This window comes from Solanum dulcamara, chromosome 8 (assembly GCF_947179165.1).
Source record: "Solanum dulcamara chromosome 8, daSolDulc1.2, whole genome shotgun sequence".
Taxonomy (NCBI): domain Eukaryota; kingdom Viridiplantae; phylum Streptophyta; class Magnoliopsida; order Solanales; family Solanaceae; genus Solanum; species Solanum dulcamara.
In genome coordinates, this window is record NC_077244.1 from 60,647,583 (window position 1) to 60,663,599 (window position 16,017).

Consider the following 16,017-nt stretch of genomic DNA (forward strand, 5'->3'; position numbering starts at 1 on the left):
TGAGAAGAGAGAGCTATTTATAGGAAAAATAGGTCGAAAATTAGGAAAAACGGGATGTAATTTGAAATACAAAATTTGAATCTTTTTTTGGATAAAAAATATGCTGAATTGGTACCAAATTTTCAATAAAAACGAAAGAATTTCAAGCAACGTGGATGACCAAGATGAATTCCTAAACGCGGAGGTCGTTCCTCGAATGTGCGGCTTGTCGAGAAATCGTTGAAGGAGATGATGCGTACGTTTGGTACGTGTATGCGCGTGGGTGAGTATAATGGTTTTGGAATAAAGGAATTGGGACTTGGCTGATATGAGTGTGTCGATTGTTATTGTTGTGGGAGTGATAATTGAATAAGTTAGTGGGGTTTCGTTCTATACGTGTAAAAGGGTGAAATGGATTATGGGGGAATTGTGCTTTGGTTAGTGTGGTGTGTTGTTGGATTGCAGTGGTGTACTGGTGTAGGATTGGTATATATTTGTAGGAAATTCTGTAGTTTAGTGCTATGTATTGATGTGTTGTAGTGTTGTAATTGGGCAGGTTAGGTGTTATTGGGTAGGAAGTTGTTTAGTTGTTGGTATTAATTAGGAAATTCGATTAAAAATTAAATGGGACGAATTAAGATTAATTAATTATTAACGAGCTTTTAAATTTCGACAAAGTAAAATAATTAATTTAATTTTTAAACTAATTTGCTTGAATAAAATCTATTAATTAAGCCAAACTATTTAACAAAATATTTAATTAAAACAAAATCTTTTTGAGATGATTTTCGAATAATCACAAATATAGTAATTAAGGATATAATTATATATAAATATATATGTTCCAAAATTATAAAAATGACAAAATTAATTAAGAATAACATGAAAAATATTTTGGATTTTTGCAAGCAAATTATTTAAAAATTGTATAAAATTGAAAAAGCTCGAAAACTAATATACATTTGTGAAAGATCAAAATTGAGTGTCAATAGAGTGTCAGGATTGGTGATTAGACATGTTCCCTGTGCTACTGTTGTATTGATTATTGTAGTTTATTTTGAACTGATTTTCTCTATGAGCATACAATGATGCTCCATCCATGGTTAGGTAACTGCGTGGCCTCACTTATTGCTGCTTTTCCTCTTGAATTAGAATGGAAAATCCTTGGGCAATAGTGGGGAGAGGATTCATCGTTAATATGCTACCTCTCACCACTGTGTGAACCTCATTCAGACCCAACATAAATTGTATAAGTCTCCTATCTTGTTAAGCCTTGTGCATGGCTGTTTTGGCACCACAAGTACACACACAAGTACACAGACGACTGCTATCTAGTGTTCCAAGTTCCTCCAAAAGTCGTTTCATTTTGGTGTAATAGGTAGTGATATTCATGGATCCTTGAGTTAAATCATCAATTTCCTTCTAAAATTGGTAGAGTTTCGCACTATTGGTTTGATCATACCTATCCTCTAGCTCTTGCCAGAGTTCTACAACACTGTTAACATATTATAGATTATCAGCGATATCTTTTGAGAGTGAGTTTAAGATCCACGATATGACCATATTGTCACACCTTTCCCACTAATTGAAAAGAGGATCATCTTGAGCTAGTCTTTTGCATTTGTCATTAACAAATCCCATTTTATTCTTCACAGACAGAGCCCACAACATTCCTCTCCGCCATCATCTATATCCAACTCCATCGAAGGCGGCAGGTATTATTCCAGATCCAGCACTCTTAGAGGGGTACATATACATAGGACTGGTTGAATTTATCTATGTTGCCATTGTGTGAGTACAATCAGTCAAGAACGAGATGAGACAGGAACTCAAACAGAAAATGAAAAAAAAACGAGATGAGATGAAAATTGAGAGATTGATACACGAATTCGATTAGGAAGAGAAAAGAGTAGAAGGAAAATTAAGAAGCCCCAACTCTGATACCATGCTAAAACTGGAGATAAAACTCCATTGAAGACTATGAAGTGAGTTTCCATTGAAGCTTGGAGAAGAAAAAAGAAACGAGGAAGAGAATTGAGAGAAGAGAAAATATCTTTTGTGTATTAGAAAGATTGGAGTAACTGATAAAGTTGTTGTCACGTGATCAAGAGGTCACGGGTTCAAATCTTGGAAACAGTCTCTGGCAGAAATGCAAGATAAGACTGCGTACAATAGACTCTTGTGGTCGAGCCCTTCCCCGAACCCTGCACATAACGGGAACTTTAGTGCACCGAACTGCCATTTTTTGTATTAGAAAAATTAAGCAAATGAATTGTATATGAGTTAAGCTAATTTATACACATCTAACCGAGTAACTAACTAAACTTTAGTAATAACAAACTTTAGCTGCACCACTAACTAACTAATCTTGTGGCATAATCTTATACCGATTCAACAGTAATACTCTTGACTTATTTTTTTCAGGATATAACATTCCAACAACGTTATACAACTCAAACATCATCTGATTAGTTAAAGAATCCAAAATTTCACAAAAAGAATATCTTCTTTCAACATATAAATATCCTCTTTTGTATAGTAAATATAGTTGAAAACTTAAAATATTTTCTTGTCTCAACTCTCTCTTTCACTACTTAACTCTCCTTTTCACTACTTCACACTATATTATTTTTTCATACTTAAATATATTTTATCTCATTTTATTTTACATATATTTCACAAATGAAGAAACACTATAAATGTGATTTTTTTTTCCTTATTTTAATAAGAATAAAGTTTGAATAAGAATAAAGTGAATACTAATGTGACGAAGGAAGTGTAATTTTACTGGTCACTTTATTTTGCACTTTCCCCAATTTTATTTTCTGCATTGGTTCAATGAATATACTCCCTATATTCTGAAATCTCTATACACATTGTTCCCTCCTCAGGAACATTTGGACATGTAATCTCACTTATCTTACTCACTACTCCATTGCTATAAATATTTATCTTATATTATTTATTCATTTATTAATTAGAATAAAATTAATTATTTTTTTATTTTATTCCTAGAATTAAAATAACCTTTAAAAATTTATTTAAATTTTTAAAATTTTAAATTGTTTTTTCAAGAAACTAATCAATATGAACAAAAGACAAGATAATAAAATTAATTAATATAAAATAAAAAATAATCATCTAATATAAAATCGAAGAAATGCTACTTTTGTTTTAAAAAATAAAATATTTACCATCTCAAATACAATAAAGTGTAGCAGAAAATGAAGAATAATACTATCATTTATATTCTTTATTCTTTACTTTTCATTACAGCAAAGCTTGGTTCTAGATTTTCTGTTACAGTCCCTTGCGAATTCTTTGAAAAAACTGAAACGGAAAATGGTAGAAAGCGTTTCCGTTCATCTATCTAAATTTCCGATTATATGGCTTAATACATTTATATTGTACTCGCTAAAAACGTTAGAATTAACAAAATCTTTTACGGTTTTTCCCTGAGAAGAAAAGCCAATCCAGTGACGACGACTTTGGTTTTCCTATCGCAACTCTTTGGCTTTACTGCCGGAGGTTGCCACGTCATAATCACCGGCTTCTCTTCCTCGCCGGAAGTTTCCGACGACGACGACTTTGTTGTATTAATAAGATCGGAGTCTAAAGGTAGCGTTTTATCAGCAAAAATCAAATCTAACTCGCCGTTCTCACTTTCCGACGCCGACTCCGTGATCTCAGCAGCGGTGTTAGATTCCTCCGCAGGTGTAATTCTCGTGTAGGGACTGAGCCATTTGGCTTTCATATACTCCGGATTGCGCCATGGAGCGATGTGCATACCTTTCTTCTTCAAGCTTTGTCGAGCTGCTTCCGAGACGATTGACACTATTTGCAGAAGCCGATCGGCTTTGCCGACGAAGATAAACGGGAGCAATTGCAGAACTGCTTTGTACTTTCCCGTCGATCGCGCTATTTCAAACTCAGATCTGAAATCTATGTCGAGGATGACTCTTTCTCCTTCCACAGTACTCACATCAATATACTCATACTCACCTGAATTTATCAAATAAATTGGGAAAGAAGCATATATTATTCACAGCACGAGATTACTAAAATTCCACAGAGCAGGAACTCACATAAGAAGAACGAAGCATGTACCTGCAGGGGTAGAGGAAGCTTTTTCCCATTTAGATTTGCAGATAGAAGCTTTATAGCCAAGTGCTAAAAGTTCATCAGTGACAATTTTTCTCAAATCGTCCTTACGCTTGCAAGATTTGTTCTCATCGACGATTTTTGAAGTTTCAGCTAACAGATTCCTCTCGGTGACACTTGCACAGGGAATTAAGCTCTAAATTGCAACAAATGGAGACAAAATGAGATTATGATAAGAACAAATTGCAATTCTAGAGAATTCTTTTGTATTCAAGAGATTTTATTACCTTGAGAGTATCGGAAGAATCCCCAAACGAAGAGTTCGTAACAGAGTCAGAAAATCCAGTAGACAAATCAAACTCATCATCGGAGCTATCATTGTTGTTACCATTAAAGCAATTGCATTTACGGCCAAATCTAGCGGCAGAAGGCTTATCATTGTTCTCTTCGATGAAATTCTGAACCAATTTGTCCAAACAAACCGAATTTGGCTCAAACTCAGCGGTTGCTCCATCATTAGCAGCACCCGGCTTCTCAGCCGCCGACGAAATCCGTAAAACACTAGGGAACGGTCGATCAAAAAACCTTTTGAGTCGTGATTTCAGCAAAGGCTTTACTGTATCATTTTTGATCGATTCTCTGTATGTTGAAGAATCGATCGGTTGAACCTTCATCGGAAAAGGCATGTCTATCAACCACAACCAAAACAGGTACTTCTTCTACTGTAAAACTCTCTCTCTCTCTCTCTCCAGCCTAATTATGTTCTTTTGTCATTTTACGCTCAATTCTCAGAGCTTTCAAAACCTACTCACTTTGCGTGTCTAGATCAGAATCCTTTAAATGCCTAAATCCTTAAATCACAGAAATACATGCAAATTCACAGAAATCAAGTTCAGCGAATTCATAATTGATTCACACCTACTTCCCCTTTTCCTTTCACACATCAAAAACCAATTAATACAATCGCGAAGAATCCATTCACCATTATAAAAATAAAAATTGCCAAATTTTGATACCTTTTTCTTCCTTTCACTCTTTGGAGTTGTTGGCGCAGTTGAACAAGAATAGAATGAGTGTAACTATAGTCGCCGGAATACCTTTCTCACAGGAAGGGAAGAATTACGTGAAGGAGAGAAAAAGTGGACCAATATTTTTAAATGATTTTTTCATTTCTTCTTTGTTATCTCTTTCTCTATTTTCTTCTCAGTTTTGGTTTTTTGTGAAGTGAGGGATTGGGTTTTGAGAAGCTTATATAGAGTGGATATAGTTAAGAAGGTGAGTTGTGCTGTGTAAGATTTATATGACCCATCAAATACTCCTTCTGTACCTGTACAATTTATGGGTCATGGTTCATTCATATTTTTATATAATTTAAGTTTGTTTTAATTCAAATTTTTAAAAATTAAATAGTTTAAATTTATTTATTTGAATTTTGAGACTTAAATAATTTAAGCTTGTTGCGTTTCAAATTTCAAAAGTCAAATAATGTATGTTTGACTATAAATTTTAACATGAAATTTTTAAATTTTTTAAAAACAAAATTATTTATTAAAAATATGATAAATTATAATAATTGATGATTCAAAATTTTTAAAAATATATAAGCAATTATAATAAAAAAAATAGAATTATTTAAATCTCAAAATTTAAAAAGGTCTCATTAAAAATAAGAACAAAGGGAGTAATTAGTATCCCTCTATGTTAATTTATTTATTATTATATATTTTTTTTTGTGGTGTTAAACTCACGTAAAAAGTAAATTAAAAATCGTAAAAAAATGTTCTTTAAACGGAGAGAGTAATTGATGTGAGAAGCTCTGTTACGATGAGTGGTAAAAAGTATTGGTTAACTTTCAGATCATGACACGTATATGGAGGTGTAACGTATAAACTGAAACGGCATGAAAAAATTTGGACTTTTTTGGGGAAGGTGTAGGACCAATTGGTGGGCTTGGTATAATTATAGTCTTGCTGAAAAAGAAAAGGAAAAATTATTTAATTGAATGTTTTTTAAAAATTAATTATTGATTTTAACGATATTTTTTATTTATTATCATTTATAGCAATACATAGCAATATTATAATAAATCTACACTTGTATTAAAAGTGAATTATGCATACAATGTAAATGTATTATAAGTGTTTTAAAATATATATTATGTTTGTGTAGTAAGAAACTGACATAATGTATTATAAATCTATTAAAGTATGTGATAAATGTATTATCCATCTATAAAACGTGTATTATTTATGTTTTATAAATAATTCTCTGCAATATGTATTAAAACTGTATTATAAATATATTATAAGTGTTCAGTGAATTTTTTTATTGCTAAATATTTTTTTAATATTGTATATTTATGTAAGTTTTGCAAAACAAAATTGGTTTAGGGCCCCCGTTTATTTTCATTGTTATTAGTGGAGTCAGTGGCGGACCCAAGAATTTTATGAAGGGGGTTCAAAAAAAATTAAACAAGCTAATCAGAAAAAAATGTGCTTATTCGGATTCGAACCCGTGAGCTGAGACAAGCTAAGGCGAAATATTGAACCTCATTTGCCACTGAGCTAGTCCTTTGACTTATGCTCAGGGAGTTCAATGTTAAATATATACACATAAATTAAATTTTTTATCTTATATATACAGTGTAAGTTTTTAACGAAGGGAGGTCGGATGAACCCTCTCAACTACACGTGGGTCCGCCCCTGAGTGGAGTAGTTATTTGATTTGATTATGGGTAAATCACCTAAATGTACAATATTCAAAAAATATTTATCACATAGAGCAACATAATTATTTTAGTCATATATAGCAAATTATTTGAATTAAATTAAGTACGGACTTTATTCTTCTAAAACTCTTACCCACTATTTTCTCTTCCCCTGTTTCTCTCCAAATTTGCTACACCAATATTCTCTCCAATCTTCTCACCCATAATTTTCTTCAAAATTAGGGCAATACTTAACTTCATAGCTTCTCAACCACGACTTTCTACAACATTTGTACTTCAATTTTGGAATTAAGTGATATGTATTCGGTGGAATCTCACTTCTCAGAAGAAAACTTTTTGTTCTCCATAGCCAAAAAGAGGAAGAAGCAAACATGAGCAACGAATAGTACGATATTCAACAATATTCATGCGAAATTTTCTCCATAATTTTTCATTTATATTACTGATTTTCGTTTCTTTGATTGCAGCATTTATTTGTTCAAACTGTTGTTAATCGGCGATTTTTCTGTCGGCAAATCCTTTCTTCTTCTCAGATTCGCCCTATGTTCATCTATTTAACTTTGATCTCCTATGTTTACAATTTATTTATATGTGTGAATGAACGTTTTGTGTTGTATAATGATTAATGCGTATGTTATTGCAGAAGAATGACAAAATTTAGGTGAATGCAGATTTGAATCAGTTGAAAAATTGTGATTTCTGAGTAGAGATCTGTGACTACTTAAAGATTTGAATGGTTGAATGTTTAATTGTTTGAAGGTTTGAATTAGATTGCATTCCTAATCCATTAGCGATACACGATTTGCATTCAGTTGTGATTCAATATGAAAGTTTATTTTTGTTTCTACATTTATCATAATTGCTTGTTTACTTGTTTAATATGTGTGTAATACAATTTTTGTTCAAGTTTAATTCATTTTTTTGACCTGCAGATCACTGAAGGTTGGTTTCATTAGATACAAATTTTATTCATGTCTAATTCTCTTCTAATTCAAGTTTAATGTGTATGTAATACGTTTGTTATTCAAGTTTAATTTATTTTTGTGGCCTACAGATCACTAAAGGTTGGTTTTGTTAGCTACATATTTCATTCGTGTCTAATTCTCTTCTAATTCAACTTTAATGTGTATGTAATACCTTTGTTGTTCAAGTTTAATTCATTTATGTAGCCTACAGACCACTGAAGACTGGTTTAATTAGTAAAGGTTTTATTCGTATCTAATTCTCTTCTAATTCAAGTTTAATGTGTGTGTAATATATTTATTATTCAAGTTTAATTATTCGTGTCTAATTCTCTAATTCTCTTCTAATTCAACAAAAAAAATATGCAGGAGAAAAACATGGCTAATCTGGCTGTACTGCTTTACTTCAATAGCCGATGGAATTCTAGCAACAAGTATATTAATTACTTGGCAGATGGTGTGTTGATAAATATCGGTTCAACATTTGCTAGCCTCGTTTCTGTGATTGTTGCTCAATTGTCAATAGATACATCAACAAGTAAAGTTGAAATCAGATATAAGATTGATGAAATGTCTCCTCCAATTCAAATTCATAACGATATGGGAGTAAAAGTGTATATTGAAACCAAAAAGGAACATAAAGATATGTCAAAATACCCTTTATGTGTTACAACAACTGAATCGGTCAACTTGAAGAGTGATTCCACCTTAATTCCACTATATTCAGACACTTCAGAAGACATGAAGATTACACACAATTCATACTTTTCTAATGCATTTAGTGATATCGGTGATACGCTAGAGTTAATTGGTTTTGGATCATGTGAGGAAGTTGATGAGCAAGAAGAAATACAACCAGGCATCATTATTAACTCCAATCAATCTTTTTTTGAGAAAGATCAAGTTTGCAAAAATAAATATATCCTTACCAGTGCACTAAAAAAATATTCCATTCTTAAACACTTCGAATTCAAGACATTGAGATCAAGCTCAACATGATAAGACTCAAATTCAAGTTAGTTTATACTATTGATTGTCTATTAATAATTTTTTTTCAACAGTTATTCAATACAATACCTCGAAGAAAACTGTAGTTGAAATTTACGCGCTTCAAGCGTGAATAAATCTCAAATGTTTGCTATTAGATATTTTGAAAGCGAACACACGTGTTTGTTGCTACATAATTCATTATTGGAAAGACAAGCAACAAAGACAGTTGTTGGGAGAATTATTGTTGCCAAATTTATTGATCCAGATGCCAACTACACACTAAGAGATATACAAAATGACATGTTACAAGAATATGGCGTGCGGCTCACATATATGCAATCTTGGAGAGTTAAAGAAAAAGCTCTTGAATTAGTCCGAGGTGGTCCAGCTCAATCATATGCAAAATTGTCATGTTACTTTCACATACTAGAGACAACTTACCCTGAGATCTAGTAGGTAGACGAGTGTACTAGCAGTGGTTACGACTGTTCCTTTAGCCTATGGTGATTCTATTCAATTGACAGAGGATGACCATTTCCTATATGCATTTGTAGCTCTGTTTACATCGATAAAAGGATGGGAGTATTGTAGACCAATTGTAGTTGTTGATGGAACTTTTCTAAAAATAGCATACAAAGGGACAATGCTAACAGCTAATACCTTAGATGCAGCAGGTGAGACTTTTCGAATACAATACTAATGCTTCTATAAATGAAATTTTAATTTGTATTAAAAGTCTGCACAATGTATTAAAAGTGTATTACACATAAAACAAAAATGTATTAAATATTATACCTGATGTAGGGAGTATACTGCCTCTTGCTTATGCCATTGTTGATTCAGAGAATGATGCATCTTGGAGGTGATTTTTTGAATAATTCAGAGAGGCATTTGGTCAAAGATCAGAGATGTGTTTCGTTTCGGATAGGCATGCAAGCATTATTAAGGCAACTTCAACTGTCTATGATGAAATACCTCATTTCGAGTGTATATGTCACTTGTTGCAAAACATAATGAAAAACTTCAGAAAGAGTCAGCAAACGATAACATAATTGTTCTACTCTATGGTAAAAACATACACTATAGTAGAGTTTAATCAACATATGACAATTGTTGAGAAGATAGAAAAAAGGATTAAAGACTACTTGTTGAACATTGGATACAATAAATGGTCACGTGTTCATGTTCAGGTAAATAGGACTTAGATGATGACATCATAATTGCAGAATCAGTCAATTCAAGAATAAGACATGCCAAAGTTCTTACAGTCTTACACCTCCTAGAATTAATGAGACAACTTGTTCAAACACATTCTTGAAGAGGTTGTACTTCCACCACTTGAAAAAAGATCTCCTGAGAGGCAAAAATATAAAAGACACACGTAATTGAGAGAAGATGGGTTCAAAAAATCAAAAATAACATTCAGCAATTGTGGACAACAAGGTCATAACAGGAAAACTTGCAAGAATGTAGGCCTTTGAATTAAGAATAAAGAATGACATTTGAAATAAAGAATAAACTCTGTTTGTTTTAGGTCATTAGCTTGCTACAAGAATTCATTTTTTAGTTCAAGTTTAATTCATTTTTGTGGTCTATAGATCACTGAAGACTTTTTCATTAGCTACAATATTCATTCATGTCTAATTCTCTTCTAATTCAACTTTAGTGTGTATGTAATTCATTTTTAGTTCAAGTCTAATTTATTTTTGTGTTTTATGGATTACTGGAGGTTTTTTCAATAGCTACACTTTTCATTCGTGTCTAATTCTATTCTAATTCAACTTTAATATGTATGTAATTTATTTTTTATTCAAGTTTAATTCATAATGCAGGTTTTAGTTTGATAATACTACTGAAACACATCACTGAAGACTTTTTCATTAGCTACAATTTTCATTCATGTCTAATTCTCTTCAAATTCAATTTTAGTGTGTATGTAATTTATTTTTGTGTTTCTATAGATCACTGAATGCTTTTTCATTAGCTACACTTTTCATTCGTGTCTAATTCTATTCTAATTCAACTTTAATATGTATGGAATTTATTTTTCAGTCAAGTTTAATTCATTTTTCATTCAAGTTTAATTCATAATGCAGGTTTCAGTTTGATAACACTACTGCAACACTTTAACATTAACGTAGCTATCTATTGCATTATAAAAAAAGATATATTTAACATAAACAAAAAACTATATTAAAAGTGTATTTTAGATGAACAAAAATCATCTTAAAAAAGATAGCACAAAACAATCTTCAAAACCTAACTAATACATCAGCTATAAACTGGTTTTAGACAACATAGTTTTCATAGATATTTAACTAATATAACTGTATTTATTTATTTATGTGGTCTTTCGTCTTCACTTTGAAGGTTACTCTTTTGCTTCTTCACTGCATATTCCCATAGTAGAGCCCCAAACCTCTTTTGGAGACTGTTTGCACTTAGTTGTAAATTTGCAATATCCTGGCCATTGCTCACTAACTCCGCAAATGCAGCCACAAAAACTCCACAATCCCTACAAAATTTAACATATAAAATTATTATAAAAATACTATTGAGTTTAATAAGACCAATACAAAAATACTATACTAATTCAACTTTAATGTATGTGTAATACATTTTAGTTCAAAGTTTAATTCATTTATATTTATTTATTTTAAAAAATAAATAAATTGCAACACAAAAGATCTAACAATTCCTGGCAAAACTCCCAACAATCACTGATATAATAAACTCTAGCAAATAAATTTAGACTATAATAAAAGTATCAAATACATAATTTTTTCTTCAACATCTAGCACACAAGTTCGAAACAACAACAAACTAAGAAAATACACAAACAAATTGAAAATACTATCAGTTAAATAATGTGTTAGTAGAATGACATATGGGATATAGACTCTCCGACAGAATCGTATTTTTGCACAATCGATTTTGAGTTTTTGGATTCTTCTCCTGAGCAACTGTAGGTCTCACTTTCTTTAACTGAAATTGAGAAGGTAAATCCTCAAAATCATCATCGCTGTCAACAACTTGCTTAGATGTCGATGCAATATCAACTCATTTTCTTTTCGATTTAGATTTAGAACTCAACTCAGTGGTTTTTTTCTTACTTCTACCGCCCTTTTTCTTCACATGCATTGCTTGTAAATTTTGATTAACCTCACCACCAACTTCTTCTGGAGATTGATTTGCAGAAATTTCCAAACTAAAAGGAGGACCGCTATTTACTTCACTACCACTGGTTGAATCAACAATTTGAATTCGTGGGCTTCTTCTAGGAGATTTCTGACCTTCCATTACAATTATGCACCTAAAACCTACGAATTCCGTCTGAAACAAACAAAAAGATGAAGGAATAAGGAAAGAATCAAGAAGCCCTAAGAGAAGAGAAAGAGAGAGAGCTAGAAAAATGAAGAGAAGCCCTAAGAGAAGAGAAAGAAAGAGCCAGAAAAATGAAGAAAAAGCCCTAAGAGAAAGAGAGAGATAATGACGCCCTTTTCCTTTTTCCCAAATAAAAAAATGTATATAATGTCTTATTTAATTAAAGTATTGTTAGTAATTGTTAAAAATGGTAATAAAATAAAAGTATGTTTAAAAATGGTAAATATTTTTTAAAACACATTCAATTAATTAATTTTTCCTTTGATTATTAAAAAGAAAAATGTTCAAAATTGTCCTTTAGCCTGTCTGAATTGACTTATTTTTAAACAACTTATAAGTTGAAAACTGCTTATAAGTTAAAAAATAAAAAGTAGGTGCTGACCAACTTTTGTTTTTGACTTATAAGCTGTTTTCAATTTATAAACTGCTTAAAATAAGTTCATCCAAATAAACCCAACTATTTATTGAGGCTTATTTTAAGCACAAAATGACTTTAAGTTGATCAGCCAAATACTCAAAAAAAAACCTAAAAATAACTTATAAGTCAATTCAAACGGCCTCCTGTGTCATTTGTAAAATAGGATACTGTTGCTCTCCGTTTAAACTAAGGTCAAATGTTTTCGCCATAATAAAACTGGCATATTTATTTTTAGGTGCCAACTACACTAATAGAATTGTCATTATAAAATAAATAGGAAAAATTATTCCAAAATAGTCCATGTCACTTGTGATATGTCCAAAAGTTTGGTTCACTAATTATTTTATGTTGCTTATCTTCATGACATTTATTTAATGTAAGATGTATTATTTTATCTTAGTTAATTCATATAAGCATTTAATTTTAAATTAAAATAATAAAAATAAATTAAAAATTATAAGTTGGCTTTTAGCTTATAAATGAAAAGTCAAACGTTAATTCAAACAAGCTTTTAATAATGAAATCTTATATGAATGTCAATAAAAATCCTTTACATAATCTACTAGAGAAGAATATTTACAATTGTAACAATCTTGCAAATTGCATTAACTTCAATCAAGTATATATCTCACATGAAACAAATACCAATGAATGTAAACATACATAAAATAACTTGTAAACCAAACAACTAAAGAGGCATTTTTGGCCAATTTCACAATCATAGGGAAAAGATTATTGAACCTTTGTCTATTTTTTAATTATTGTATAACTTCTGTTAGCAGAGTTGGTAAATGAGAGGAAATATATGCTAGTTTTGTAACGTCGAGAGTATAGTTGACCCCAAATTTAAATGAACGGCAAAAGTAATATTATTTTGTTTACAAATAAGAAGTATATATTATGCATATAACTGAGCAACTTAAGTTTTCCCTTTAGCATTTTTCAAAATATCTTCCAGCATTAAATTGGTGTTTCTTGATCTATTTTATGAATCTTCTCCATAACTTTTTGGAATAATCACAGTGCACCTTGGATGGTACATGTAGACTGTAGTGTTTGTTTTTCTTGAGTTCTGCAAGCTTTCTACTTAAGATATATACTCCTTTGCAATTGTAACATTAAAAGTGATATAAGATAACCTTGTCTGAGATCCCTGGATGCATCAAATATTTTCAAAACTCAAAAAAAGGTTTAAAATTTGACAAAATGAGTTTAGACATGATCAAACATAGTTCCTTTTTTTCAAAAATTCAAATAAAAACTTCTTAACAATATTAAAAACGTATTTTGCTTGCATACTCAATTTGGTGAACTCTTAAAAAACACTAAGCTATATGAAAACATTATGAATCCTAATATTATTGCTGTTTTGCAGTTGCAATATCCGTAAGTATTTGGATATGTTGACTAAAAGGTATGGTTAGTCAAGCTAATGGTAGTTAAGCTAACAAGATTAGTTAGTTGGTTGTTAGAAGTTAACTAATTAGTTAACAGAGTTAGTTACAAATACTGTTAGAATGTGTATGTGTACAAATATACACAATACACTACATATGCATATATATACATGTATCTGGAATGAGGTCAAGATATATCAGATATTTCTTTCTCTTTCTACTTCTCTCTAAACTCTGAGCTCTCTTCATCTTTTCCACTTCTGCTTCGTCTCTTCTTCCTTCATTAATGGAGTTCTGATAACCTCCATTAATGGAGTTTTAGCATGGTATCAGAGCCTGCCCGACGATCTATGAAGTGCGGCAACCTCCTGCTGAGATTCAAAGCCGAGGAGCACTAGAATCGCAAGTCAGCAGCTAAGAGGAAACAACAACAAACAAAGAAAATGGTGATTACAACCGGATTTGAAGCTGGATCTACAGAAACCAGCAACCAAAACACAAATGAGGCTACTCGATTCAACATTCCAGTGATAGATCATAACCATCCGCTCTATCTTCAACCTAGTGATACTCCAGGAAGCTCACCGATCTCCGTGCAGCTCACCGGTTCAGAAAACTACGCAATATGGAGTAGGTCCATGCGTATTGGACTGCTAGGTAAGAGTAAGTTAGGGTTTGTGGATGGTAGATATCCTAAGTCGAAATTTCCCTCTGAATACTTTGATATTTGGGAAAAATGCAACGCAGTAGTGTTGTCCTGGATTATGAACTCTGTAAGGTCAGACCTACTCAGTAGTGTAGTATACAGTGAAGACGCTCACAAAGTATGGTGTGAGTTAAAAGAGAGATTTGATAAAATCAATGGAGTACACGTATTTCATCTTCATAAAGAGATTCACAGCCTAAATCAAGGAACAATGTCAGTGACAGATTACTACACCACACTTAAAAGCCTGTGGAACGAGTTCGATTCCATTATGCCGTGTCCAGGATGTTCATGTGATGAGTCCAGAAAATTTAAGGAGCACTGTGAGTATCAAAGGTTACTTCAGTTCTTAATGGGGTTGAATGAATCATACTCAGCTGCTCGAGGTCACATTCTACTTCAAACTCCTATCCCAAATCTAAACAAAGCTTTCTCACTCATTCTAGATCATGAGATCCAGAGAAACCTAACCAATTCAGAGGTTACTCTTCACAAGACTATTGAAAGTGCAGCCCTGTTCAGCCAGAAAGCACATACTCATAGGAATGGAAACTTTGGAAGTGGTGATGGCAATCCAAACAGAGGTCACTATGACTCTCAATACAAGCCACAGGTTCAGAGAACTCAGAAAGTTGTATGTGAAGTGTGTGGATACAGGGGACACACTAAAGAGTAGTGCTTCAAGGTTAAAAGTTATCCTGTGGGGTGGAGATCAAAGAAGAAAGGTGGATGCCCGAGCTCCTATGCTAATCAAGTTGAAGTATCTCAATCGACTAACAATGGCTTGCCCTTTCTGAGTCCTTCAACTTCATCAACTGCCACATTTTTCACACAAGATCAATATCAACAAATCATTCAGATGCTGGCAAAAGGAAGTGAGAATGCAGGGGAACATGTGTCTAAAGCAGCCTCAACAGGTAGTACCTTATCTGCCTTAGTATCCAAATATGTACCTTTGGACTGGATAATAGATACTGGAGCTACAGATCATATGACAGCTAGTCTTGATGTGCTTGATGCAGTTCAACCTGTGCCTAGCCCTGAGAGAAAAGAAGTTCACCTCCCTACTGGTAATGTAGTATCAGTCTCACACACTGGGAGCAAAAAAGTACTTGGTAGCCAAAGTATTAGTAATGTGTTGTTTGTTCCAGACTTCAAGTGTAACTTACTGTCTGTGTCAAAACTAACCAAGGAACTTCAATGTATGGCAGCCTTCTTTCCTGACTTTTGTATTTTTCAGGACCTCTCAAGTGGACTGGTCAAGGGGATTGGTAGAGAAGATCAAGGTCTCTACATCCTCAAAGAAAATCTCATCAGCTCAGCCTTTCTCTCCTCTGCACACTCAACACATA

The 16,017-nt window shown here is 32.3% G+C and overlaps 1 protein-coding gene across 1 annotated transcript; it reads right to left on the minus strand.

Annotated features, from left to right (window-relative positions):
- Nucleotides 1–3,204: 3,204 nt before the first annotated feature.
- LOC129900591 (uncharacterized) lies at nt 3,205–5,362 on the minus strand. Its single transcript, XM_055975600.1, has 3 exons — nt 4,368–5,362; nt 4,087–4,276; nt 3,205–3,981 (listed from the first exon to the last, which is right to left on the minus strand). The coding sequence occupies exons 1-3, from the start codon at nt 4,764–4,766 to the stop codon at nt 3,422–3,424; spliced, it is 1,149 nt and encodes a 382-aa protein (XP_055831575.1). The 5' UTR covers nt 4,767–5,362; the 3' UTR covers nt 3,205–3,421.
- Nucleotides 5,363–16,017: the final 10,655 nt, after the last annotated feature.